Source organism: Cervus elaphus, chromosome 10 (assembly GCF_910594005.1).
Source record: "Cervus elaphus chromosome 10, mCerEla1.1, whole genome shotgun sequence".
In the NCBI taxonomy this organism is placed as follows: Eukaryota; Metazoa; Chordata; class Mammalia; order Artiodactyla; family Cervidae; genus Cervus; species Cervus elaphus.
The window spans coordinates 25236236-25249359 of record NC_057824.1 but is presented as its reverse complement, the minus strand read 5'-3'; the positions used below and the strand labels follow the sequence as shown (position 1 = coordinate 25249359).

General features: G+C 43.5%; 1 protein-coding gene across 1 annotated transcript; it reads right to left on the bottom strand.

Moving 5' to 3' along the window:
* Positions 1-562: 562 nt before the first annotated feature.
* TNFRSF17 (TNF receptor superfamily member 17) lies at positions 563-3922 on the bottom strand. The gene is made up of 3 exons (XM_043915610.1): positions 3660-3922; positions 2925-3056; positions 563-1094 (listed from the first exon to the last, which is right to left on the bottom strand). The coding sequence occupies exons 1-3, from the start codon at positions 3775-3777 to the stop codon at positions 808-810; spliced, it is 537 nt and encodes a 178-aa protein (XP_043771545.1). The 5' UTR covers positions 3778-3922; the 3' UTR covers positions 563-807.
* Positions 3923-13124: the final 9202 nt, after the last annotated feature.

Genomic DNA, 13124 nt, shown 5'->3' with positions numbered 1-13124 from the left:
ATGGAATTAAATTAATAATGAGAAGAAGAAAAAGGGATAGATCAGAATGCCGGATTTCACTTTGGCTCTGCATTTACCGTCTATGTGACCCTTGCTCTGACTCCCTTTCTGTCATCGTGTGTAACAGGGAGATCGTTATGGTCCACCTACCTTGTGATTTGTTGTGTACATTTAATGCCTTAGTACCGGTAAAGCACTTGGAACAACTCCTGGCACCTTAGAAAGGCTACATAAATGCTATCTGTCATTATTACTTCCTGCGTTAACTGCAAAAATGACACCGAGTACACCTTTATCAGAGTTTGCAGCTACACGTTCACTTAAACGATTATAATAATGCCTGTATGACTCCATGAAGCTGGAAGCTCCCAAGGTCAGGCACCAGTCACGCCCTGCACACTGAATCAGGGTGGCTGACTCCAGGCTTCTATATACAGAGAGTACATTGGATCACCTTGCTCTCCTTTAACAATAAAGAGAGAAATCCAGTCTGTCCTGAAATGTATGTGTGCATGTATAGGAGAGAAGCCGCCTAGCCATAGAAATATGTGACTATGGGATCTACACATTGAGGTGCTTTTTTTATTTTCAGTGAGTCAGTTTAATCATAAAACCAAGGAAACTTCCAGAGTTAAGCTCCCAACAATAAGGTAGAAAAACATTGCTAACATAAACATTTTCCAGAATTAGAGGATGGGAAGCCATATCATCCGCTGACAAGTACAATCATCTTAAAGAGATCTGACACACCATCCTTCCCTTAGGACAAAGATTTTCCAAGTAGCTCTATACCACTGACATGGTTAATTATCTGGTAGGAATTGATTTCTCCATCCCCGTGACACTGGTGGTGGCTAGCAGACTGTCGCAGTAGTCGTTTGTTTTCGTGGTGACAAGAATGGTCGCGCCTTCCTCCATCGCTGGGAGGGGGAAGAAATGGTCAGAATCGACCTTCAGTTTGCTCCTGACACAGTCTTCACACATACATTCTTCTACTGTGTACCCCAGGCCTCTCGAAAGAAGAGGTTCAGCCACGATACTGCTGTTATTGCTAACATCCAGGTCTGCATTAGCATTCTTCTGGAGAACCGCTCCTGAATGCACAAAACAGAAAGATTTATCCTAAATCTTTCAGGGTGCTTGGTTGTGCCACACTTAGCAGCATGCATCAGGGATCAAAGCAACAGGAGACAAAAGTCTTTCCCCAGAAGAAGCAGGCCTTACACCCCAAGTCATGAGCTGAAAGACCATGGGCCACGTTGGGTTCAAAGACATGCTCACTTTAGGGCATACAGTATTTTTAAAGTGTTTGCTTATCTGTTTTATGTTGGCCCACGTTTGAAATTCAAGAGATTTTACATACAAATCTAGACAACTGATCTCTCTTTTTTTGTGGCCACACCTCATGGCGTGGGGGTGCTTCCCAGGTGGTTTAGCAGTAAAGAATCTGCCTGCACTGCCAGAGACACGGAAACGCAGTTTCAATCCCCTGGGTCAGGAAGATCCACTGGAGAAGGAAATGGCAACCCACTCCAGCATTCTTGCCTGGAGAATCCCACGGACAGAGGAGCCTGGTGGGCTACTGTCCATAGGGTCACAAAGTCCAAAGGGTCGAAGAACTTCCCCCACCAGGGATCAAAGTCATACCCCCTGCAGTGGAAGTGCAGAGTCTTAACCAGTGGACCACACTGGAAGTCCCTCTTTTACTTTATTTTTTTTTTTAAGACAACAAAATATGGCCAGTGGGAACTGACATTCCTACAGGAAAACACTTGGGAGTCAATCAATAGCTTTTGTCTCCTTCAAGCTGGGCACAGGCTCCCCTATCACGGAACCTCCAGTGACCCACCACATTCGTTTCTGACCCACTTGGCCCTTGGATGCATTAAATACCGACCCTTTTTATAACTGTGAAATGACAGATCAGCATGTGTTACAGCATACCAAAGTGATTCTGGGGTGACACTTTACAATTCAAAGTAAAGATGTTTCTCTTACAGAGCATTGGGCAGATTACTTTTTTTTTTTTTAATGAATCTTTCATGATCCCATAAGGAAGGAGTCTGTTGTGTCCTCATTACACACCTGTGCGGGCACATTTTAATACTTTCCCAACATTCCACAGTATACCTCCATCTTCCAAAATGTCACTGTTAAAGTCACTCCCCACCTGTCTCTCAGGCCCCAGGCAAAAAAAGAGAAATGAGTAAATGGTGTGGAACAGCCGTCTTCCTCCCCTTTCTGCACTAGAAAGCAGACGAGATGTTGCCTTATAGATTATGCACGGAAAATACACGCATAAAGAAATAGGGCAACGACTGCGAAGCATTTAGAAATTAGCTCATGGGCAAAGGCGCTGAAATATTTTTCTCTTAAGAAACTCTTCAGCAGAATATTCACTTCTCTGGGACTGATTCTCTACTGCTTAATAAAGATAAAGATCTTTGAGATGATTGCTTAAATAATCCAGGAGCAACTGGTATTCATTTCTAGCTTTTTTCTGCAGTAGAATGTTCATCTGAGCCAACAACACTTGTATCTGTATGAAAATACAGTCACCAATTTTGTCAAATACACTTAGTACCAGACCCGGCTAGCTATTTCTGATACTGTGATGTTTAATCAATGTGCTGACTTTGGTCAAAGGGATGGATGTTTCCCAAGGAGGCCTCAGTACTTCAAAAGAGTAAATACCAAAGGAAGAATGTTGAGGAAGGCTCACATAGTATGACATCAACAAAGAAGGTGTAAACATTGGAAAGGAAACTCACTTCTCCCAAGAGTTTATTTAACCCAACTGTCATCTAACATACTCAAAAGGGCACTTACCAGATGAGATACACAACATGAAAGAAGAAAAGGAATTGAAATTCACAATAGCCACCTCTTGGAAAGAGATTTCAAAGATCAACCATCAAACCAACCTGTGTTTTTAAGTTTGTCCTTTAATGGTTCGGAGCTCATCTTCCTTAGCAAGAACATCAATAAGAAAACTGTCAAGGAAACTATCAAGCTCAGGCCCAAACAGGTCCAGAGAAATGTATTTGTTCCTTTCACTGAATCAAAAGAACATCAGAGAGAAAATGAACTTGATAACATAATATTCACATCAGGTCAAGATTATTTGCCATCCTGTTCCCCTAATTCCTCAGCTTTGACTTTTAAATTCTAAGTTAATACTTAATTAGGAGAGATGATAAAAATCTATGTTGCTAAGATCACAGAATAAAATAGAGTTGAGTTCTGAAAAAGTATCCATTCCTATTGGCATTTAAATGATTGCCTTATTTTCTTTCTCTTTTTGATTCAGAAAATCTCACCACCTTCCCCATAATGTTTCTTCTTTGAATAAACAGTCAACTCCAGTATTCTTGGGCTTCCCTGTGGCTCAGACAGTAAAGAATCTGCCTGCAACGTGGGAGACCTGGGTTGGGGAGATTCCCATGGAGGAGGGCATGGCAACCCACTCCAGTATTCTTGCCTGGAGAATCCCCATGGACAGAGGAGCCTGGTGGGCTACAGTCCACGGGGTCACAAAGGGTCGGACACAGCTGAGCAACTAAGCACGCGCGCACACACACACACACACACACACACACACACACACACAGAGCAAATACTTCACACCAACAAGTAATCGTTCAAACAGGATTACTTACTTGTGTTACAGTAATGCTGACATATTACAGGAGGGGTATTAGGGCATCGAAGTTGACACGATTTGCAAGTATTCAGCAATCTGTCAAAATATTCATTTGGGGAGCACCGCTGAGCCATCTGGAACTGGATCACAAAATGCAACAAGGAAACCACAGAAAGGACGGCATGGAAGGACACCTAAACTCTTGATGAGAATTCCCCAGCAAATGTAGTGACGGCACCCAGAATGTCAAGGAAAAAAAACCAGAACGTCACATTGATGACTTGGTTCTTAAGGGGGCTGACTCTTTGTACTGTGGCTAAGGATTTGAATACCAACACTAATTCCAGTTTCTAAGTTTGAGGCTTGCGTTGGGTAGGAGAGGGGGTATATGCAGCAAGAGCGAACCATACTTGAAACAGAAACTGCTTATTTATAGAGGAGATTTCTCAAGCAGGTGACAATTGCAGGATCGTCAACAAGCCCCAGGCATCAAGCAGGAGGTTCAGTGACCATTTCTGGAGCATCTGCTCTGTGAGCTGTGCTGTGATGGGCCCCAGGGAGAGAGAGAAGACAAGGTCTGAGCCACTGAGGAACTTGAAATCTAACAGAGGAGACTGTGCATGCGTGCGTAGTCACTCAGTTGTGTCAAATTCTTTGTGACCCTTTGGACTGGAGCCCACCAGGCTCCTCTAATTTTTCAGGCAAGAATACTGGAGCAGGTTGCCATTTCTTAGAGGAGATAGAAATGCACTCAAATAACCACAAAGTATAGTGGGAAGATAGAATGTGAGAGGGGGAGACTTCCCTGGTAATCCTGTGACTAAGACTCCATGTGCCCAAAGCAGGGGGCCCGGTTCGATCTCTGGTCAAGGAACTAGATCCCACCTGCTGCAACTGAGCATTCACTTGCTGCAAGTAAAGATTCTGCATGCCTAAACTAAAACCGGTGAAGCCAAGTGAACAATTTTTTTTTTAAGATAGAAGAATGTGAGAAGAAAGGAGTATGAAGCACGACTACCAGGTTTTAAACCTAGGAAGAATCCCAGAATTCTGACAAATAGAGACTTATAGGATAAAAGAGGCAACTTCTATTTTTACTTCTAGGGTAAAAGAGGTTTAAAAAAAAAAGAGATAGGTAAAAGAGGGCTGGGGAAGACATATTTGGGACATAATAATAATATATGACTATTAATATAAGGCTTTCGAATTGTGGTGCTGGAGAAGACTCTCGAGAGTTCCTTGAACAGCAAGGAAATCAAACCAGTCAATCCTGAAAGAAATCAACACTGAATATTCATTGGAAGGACTGATGCTGAAGCCGAAGCTCCAGTACTTTGGCCATCTGATGTGAAAAGCCGACTCATTGGAAAATACCCTGATGCTGGAAAAGACTGAGGGCAGGAGAAGGGGGCAGCAAAAGATGAGATGGTTGGATGGCATCACCAACTCAATGAAGATAAATCTGAGCAAACTCTGGGAGATAGTGAAGGACAGGGAAGCCTGGTGTGCTACAGTCCATGGGATCAAAAAGAGTCGGACATGACTTAGTGACTGAACAACAACAATAAATTAATATAATATTATAACATATGTCTATGTTATGTCTATGTTCCACTGTTGAACATCTATTCAATGTCTATTGAATGTTCCAATGTCTATGTTCCACTGTTGAAAACTTTGAAAAAACAGTTGGGCATATAGCAAAATTATCCGTAGTCGTAGCATACAGAAACAATCACCATTAATATTGGGGTGTATAAAACAGAATTTGCAAACAGGCCTACCAATGCATTCTTTGCTTGTTTTTTTCTCTTTATATTGGAGTATAGTTGATTTATGAGGTTGTATTATACAAAGTGATTCAGTTATACATATTCTCATATCTATTCTTTTTCATACTCTTTTCCCATATGGGTTATTACAGAGTACTGAGTGGAGTCCCCCATGCTATTGCCAATGTGTTCTGTTTAGGCAATTTGTGATATAGATCTTTCTGGAAGGATTTCTGTAGGTGGCCAGATGATTGATTGATTGACTGATTCATGTAGCACATTCTTCCTTTTATATAAATGGAATCACATGTGTTTGCATTTAACCATACTGAGAGATACCCATATGGAAATGTCCAAAGAAGTCAATCAGAAATACAGGACTCAAGTAAAATGCAAGGATGGGAAAAATCTCAGATTAAAGACAGTGCATATCTCTAGGGGGCAAAAGAGGCTTCACCTATATTGGTCACATTTTATTAAGCTGAATGGTGGACAAATTGGCATTTCCTGTGTTATTCTTTTGTTTTATTTTTGGTTATTCTTTACACTTTTTGATATGAAAACAATGATAAATGCAAGAATTAAAAAGAACACACTTTTTTTTTTTTTTATGAAAGGCTTGAGCATAGAGGAAAGTTTGAACTCCAATTGATGAAAATCTCACATTCCTCCAGAGGTGAGGTCAATGGGTGTGACAGCCTGGTGGGTCAACCAAGAGCTGAAAGGGCTGGCCCTGCAGGTCCCTCGCCCTCAGGCTCCTGCCAAAGGTGACCCCGGGAGACAGGAAAGGACGCAGGAAAAGCAGGATTAGAGATAGGCCAGGACAAAGGTTATCTCTCCTATCAGCCAAGCAAGGACAGTGTCAGAGAAGGGTAGGAAGCGGGATCAAATTCTGTGGAAAAGTCAGAGTTGATGCACTGGGGAAGGGGTCACTGCTGGCCTTTGAGTCTGTCAGTCGGTATATTGCGGGTACTGAAGGAGCAGAGAGAAAGAGGAAGTGGCCAAACTAGGCCATGCCGGGGAAGTCTGGTGGAAAGCACTGCTGTTTCTGACAGATGTACTGGCTCCGGTGCCTGAAGCACCATGTAGAAAGATGTTCGCTGCAGCACCATGTGTAGTCACATGAGCCCGTCCATCATGGGGAACCTCACGGTAGAATACTATGCAACCACGTAAAAGAATGAAACAGATGCCCTCTGACGAGAACAGTACTTCACTAAGTGAAAAGTGCAAAGTACTGAAGAGTGTGTTTTCAATCTTCTTTGTTGTGTTTACAAATAAAATATGTAATATTTTTAAAAGTAAAATTAAAAAAGACAAAAAAAATAAAATATGTAGGGTCTATATAGAGATATAAACATACACTACATCTGAAAAGATGCTCAGGAGACTGATAGTGATCATTGCCTCTGGCAAGAGACAGAAAGCCCAGGGAGGAAAAACAAATTTACTTTTCATTGAAAAATTGTGGTACTGTGTGAATAATTATTTTTAATAGTAATGATTATTTTTTCAATAGAATCATTTTTTTAAAGGGTGCTGTATTAGTCCATTCAGGCTACTATACAAAATTCCATAGACTAGATGGCTTATGAACAACAAAACTATATTTCTCCCAGCTCTGAAGGCTGGGCACTTCAAGATAAAGGTGTCAGCAGATTTGGTGTCTCATGAGAGCCCACACACAGTGAGCTGTCTTCTCACTAATTCTGTCTATAGTAGCTGGGGAGCTTGGAGGAGGGAAAAGAGTAGAGTAAAAGGAAAGTTACTCAAAGATGAAGATCATAGTCTAAAGGGGAAAGAATAAAGATTAAAGATGTCAGACCAGGATGGGCAGAATCTGAGACAGTGTGAGGGCCAAAGCACCCTCACTGGGACTTACAAGCAATGAAGGCCCCCAGGGGTTGTTCTTTTTCTTTTTTTAAGTATTTATTTATCACTGACTCAATGGACATGAATTTGAGCAAACTCTGGGAGTTAGTGAAGGACAGGGAAGGAAGCCTGGTGTGCTGCAGTCCATGGGCTCACAAAGAGTCGGGCACGATTTGGCAATTGAACAACAACAATAATTTATTTATTCGGCTTCACCAAGTCTTAGTTGCAGCACACAGGATCTTTTTCAGTTGCGCCACTCACTCTTAATTGCAGCATGTGGGATCTAGTTCCCTGACCAGGGATTGAACCTGTGTCCCCTGCATTGGGAGCACAGAGTCTTTGCCACTAGACTGCCAGGGAAGTCCCTGCAGAGGTTGTTCTTAACCCCTTGTAGGCCTCAAGCATCCTGGAGAAGCCCAAGAATGGCTCCATCCTCAGAGAGGTCATGGCAATCACCTCCTGACCTGTTGCCAAGCGACTCAGATGTGCTGGGTAGACTCCTGGGAACCAGGCTGGGGATCTTCATTTTACCTCACACTCTCTCCCCAAAAGCATCTTTCTCTAAGTCACTTCAAGCTTGAACCAGAGAGAGCAGAACTTGCATCTGTATCCCATCAGTGGATGGGCAGCTCAGAGAGGAGGGTAACGCCAGCCTGCTGAGGCTCCCCAGAGCGGCTCTGGTCCCTCCCCTTCCCCTGGTTTGCTGTTCAGCTTGTTCCGCTTGCTCTGATTTTGTGGGGGAAACCTTCCAAAAAAGTGATCCTTCCAATTAAGTTCCTTTTTGGCTTATGTTGGCCAGAGTCAGTTTAGGTTGATTGCTAATAATCCAAACATAAAATCCTTAACCATATTCACCCATTCTTAACTGATTCCTCCACTCTTGCCTGAAATGTCCACAACAGACACTTACTGAGGTAAGCTGTGCCTTCCCCTTTGCTCCTCAGGATAAGGGGAGTAGTATAACATCTCCCAACTGCAAGGAAAATTCCACTCAATTAAGAGATCCTTTTCCCAAATTACTAAACAACTAGCAAGTTTTCACAGCACAACACGTGAATTCTGGCATCTTTGGGTCAGCTGATTCTCCTCCATGACAGCAAAGGAGATGGGGAAACACAGGAGACAGAGATAAGGGATTGGGAGATGTTATGTTAGTCAGGACTCTTCCCATAGAAATAACATAAAAACCTAAGTTCAAAAAGAATTTACTAGTATTATAGCTGAAAAGTATAGTAGAATCAGCTATAGCAGCTGAAGTTTCTCTCTGTCACTTGCCTCATCAATGCCATCTTCTGAGTCTTGGCTCCATTCCTAGATCCTTCCCTCATGGTCACAAGAGAGCTGCACCACTTCCAGCCCTCACACACTCATGCCTTCTAAACTCTCCTTACTCATCTCTTCTGTTCCCATGATATTAAATATTTTACCTTCCAAATCTGTATATTCAACTCCAACCCAGACCCTGAAATCCAGACCCATCTTCCAACTGCCTACTTGATACACACATTTCAAAGTTTAAGAAGTATCTCAAACTTTACTAAAGTGCATTTGGGTGGACTTCCCTGGTGGTCCAGTGGCTAAGACTCTGTGTTCCTAATGCAGGGGGCCCAGGTTTGATCCTTGGTCGGGGAACAAGATCCCACATGTCGCAACAACAACTAAAGATGCAGTATGCTGCAACTAAGACCCAGCATAACCAAACAAATAAATATTTTTTTAAAAGAGGTATCTCAAACTTTATTAAAGTGCATTTGGATTCTTCAAAAGGGGGAGGGTGTGTATGCTGCCTTTTCAAACCTACATGGTCACTGAATCCCTATTTTGAAGGATCACCTATGAAAATTTAGGAATAAATGTTTTGTGAACATGATTTGGGAAAAGTCAGGCCGGATTATCTCTACAATTCTCTCTAGTCCACAAAGACCGTGATTTGAGGATTTAGCAAAATAATAAAACAGAAGTAAATAGCATGTTTTAACAATAAGGATTTTTTTTTTAAGTTTCCTGAAAAAGTTTGTAAATGTAATGATATCACCAAAAGAGTGCTGGGTCTGACCTCACTTTACACAGAGAAAACAGGGAGGAAAACCAATCCCTGAGTCGATTTCAAGCTTCAGTAGTCACTCAACGCTCTAAAGAAGCGACAAGACGCTGCCTCAAACCTCCAAAGCTGTTAGCGTGCTCTGTAAGTATAACTGACTAGTATAACATCTCCCAATTGCAAAGGAAATCCACTCAATTAAAAGATCCTTTCCCCAAATTACTAAACGACTAGCAAGTTTTCACAGCAGAACACGCTGACCTTTAGCTCTTAACTCCAAACCAACAGTACACAAGTTTTTCCAAAGGTTTTAGTAGATTTCTCTAGATTTATGTTTGTCAGGGTTCTCCAGAGAAACAACGAACAGGATGTATATAGAGGGAGAAAGAGATTTACTATAAGAAATTGGTTCGCAAAATTAAGGAGGCTGGAAAGTCCTAAGATGTGCAGTTGGCAAGTTGGGGACCCAGGAAAATCAACAGTGATGGTGTCGTTTCAGTCTGAGTTTAAAGTTCCAGCTCAAGAACCAGCAGGCTCCAGACCCAAAAAGAGCTGATGTTTCAGCTTGAGTCCAAAGGCAGGAAGAGACTGGGGTCCCAGCTCAGCAGGCAGGCAGACCTCCCACTCTTTGGACGAGGGCACTCTGCTCTCCTCAGTATACGCATTCAGGTGCTGTGCCCTGCTGTTACTCCAGTCGTGTCCGACTCTTTGCAACCCCACGGACTGTAGGCCGCCAGGCTCCTCTGTCCATGGGGTTTCTCAGGCAGGAACACTGGAGTGGGTAGCCATTCCCTTCTCCAGGGGATCTTCCTGACCCAGGGATCGAACCCAAGTCTCCCACATTGCAAGCAGATTCTTTACCGTCTGAGCCACCAGGGAAGCCCCATTTGGATGTTAATAAATCCAAAAACACCCACACAGACCCACCCAGAATGTTTGACCAAGTATCTGGGCACCCCTTGGCCCATCAAACTGACACACAAAATTCACCATCACAAGGCCCTGGACAAGGGACATCCTTCGTGGTCCAGTGGCTAAGACTCCATGCACCCAATTCAGGGGGCCCAGGGTTCACCCCTTGGTCAGACAACTAGACCCCACATGCTGCAACTAAAAGACCCTGAATGCTGCAACTAAGACCTGGCACAGACAAAATAAATAATAAATATTTAAAAAAACAAAAATCAAGGCCTTTTGTTAGGGAAAACACAGTGACTGAAACCACCCACTCTGACCAGGCACCATAGTATCCATTTCCGTGAGTTATTTTATGACAGGAGGTCCTGGTAAGGAACATGGAACTAATAAGCCACCACCAACCAGATGAGTTCGGGAAAGCACAAAAGGAGATGCCATATGTCTTACCCCCTCTCAGAATCCTTTTTGCTGGAACCCATCTTGGCTAAGCAAGGCGTACGCCACCAGGAAAGACCCTGAGTCACAGTGATTGGCCAGAGACAATCCAGAAACTAATCCCATCACCATAAAACCCCAGACTGCAAGCCACATGGCCCAGGAGTTCTCCTGGGTTCCCTTACCCTCCTGCTCTCCACCTGGGGCGACCCTTCTCAATAAAGTCTCTTGCTTTGTCGACATGTGTGTCTCCTTGGACAATTCATTTCCGAGTGTTAGATAAGAACCTGCTCTCGGGTCCTGGAAGGGGTCCCCCTTCCTGCAACACCTTAACTGCACACCCAGTCCTTGGCTTCTGTTGACCACCTTGAGTAACCTCTGTGCTCTGTCGTCCTATGTCCCCTAGGTTTCTCTGGGAGCTGCATCTCTCAGCATTCCCGCATGGTTTCAGGGCAGAGTTGACCCACAGAGGAACATGCATGAGACTGGGAAAGGGCATAGGAAGTGGCAGCTTCCTATTCTCCAAAGGACATCATTGTCACATGCAGTGATGGATGGTCACAAAGATCACATGGGTTCAGGCACATCCTCATTCTCCTTTGCTCTGCATTTAGCTCTCCTTTTCACCTGATGCCGTGCTGACCAACAGTGGCCCTAGCCACACCATTTTGCCATCAGCTTACCTGCTGATTCACGGAGGCGGGGGCTACACAGAGGCAACCTAGACGAATCTCACAAGCTTCACAACGCCATGTTAGCAACTGGACGTTCCTGACTCCTCAGATCAACTGGTCAGTAATTCCTCTGGTCTTCAGCTCCCCAGCTCCCTCCACAACTATGGAAGGTCTGATGTCCCAGATGCTCTACCACTCACGGTGGCTCAGCTCCCATGACCACCCCTGACTGATATACCTCTTTATTCTTGCTGTTGAGATATCTACCCAGGGACTTCCCTGGTGGTCCAGTGGTTAAGTATCCACCTTCCAGTGTGGGAGATGCGGGTTGGATCCTTGGTCAGGGAACTCAGATTCCACGTGCTGCAGGGTCAACAAAGCCTCACACCGCAACGACTCAGTCTGAGTGCTCTGGAACTCACATGCTGCAGTGAAAGATTCTACATGCTGCATCTACGACCTGACACAGCCAAATAAATGAATAAATGCTTTAAAAGAAAGAGAGATTCTCTCAGAACTGTCCAGAATCCTGCCTTCATAGTGGCACAACATTATGATTAAGGCACAAGCTTTGGAGCCAGAAAAATCTAAAGCCCAGCTCCACCACAATGTGTGACCTTGGGCAAGTAACTTAACCTCTCTGAGCCTCAAATTCCTTATCTATAAAAATGTCCTTGATAATATATCAACTTTGTGGAACTGTTGCAAGGATTAAGTAAGATGATTTCTAGAACACTTAAGTTTATGTGCAAATAATTTATGAGCACAGTTTCAAGCCCAGAGTAAGTGCTCAGCAAATTTTAGTGACTTTGTTATTATTAAAAAGAGGCCCAGAGCTAATCAACTTCTGGGAAGGTTGTTTGCCCAAGGCTGGCTAGAGCAGTATAACCAGGAGGAGACCCCACATAAATGTTGCTGTTGCTCAGTCGCTAAGTCGTGTCCAACTCTTTGCGACCCCAGGGACTGCAGCAAACCAGGCTTCCCTGTCCCTCACTGTCTCCCAGAGTTTGCTCAAACTCATGTCCATTGAGTCAGTGATGCCATCCAGCCATCTCATCCTCAGTTGCCCCCTTCTCCTCTTGCCCTCGATCTTTCCCAGCATCAGGATCTTTTCCAATGAGTCAGTTTTTCCCATCAGGTGACCAAAGTATTTCAGCTTCAGCTTCAGCACCAGTCCTTCCAATGAATATTCAGGGTTAATTTCTTCTAGGATCGACTGGTTTGATCTCCTTGCCATCCAATGGGATTCCCCAAAACTAAAGCCAGGAAAACAATATCATTCATGAATTGCTGAAATTTCAAATAAATCAATTAATTTATTAAAAAATAATAAATTCTAGAAATTCAAAGGCTGATGAAGCAAAGAGGCACTGCAAGGGTGGAGGACAGAGTGTACTTGAGTTTGAGAGACGGGCTAAGGCAAGGGGTTAGTACTAAAGTAATGAGTGGCAAGCAAAAGCAAGAGTTCTTTGTTTCTTTTTAAATATTTATTTACTTATTTGACTGTTCCAGGTCTTAGCTATAGCGCATGGGATCTTCAATTTTCCTTACAGCATGTGGGATCTTTAGTTGCAGCATGTGGAAGCTAATTCCCTGACCAAGGATCAAACCCAGGCTTGCTGCATTGGGAGCACAGAGTTTTAGCTACCGGACCACAAGGGAAGTCCCAAGAATCCTCTTTTCATAGGATGACTGATGACTCCGCTAGCCCAGAGCTAGCACAAGAGCCCACAGGAAATCCACAAGTTCAGTCCAAAACCCTTACT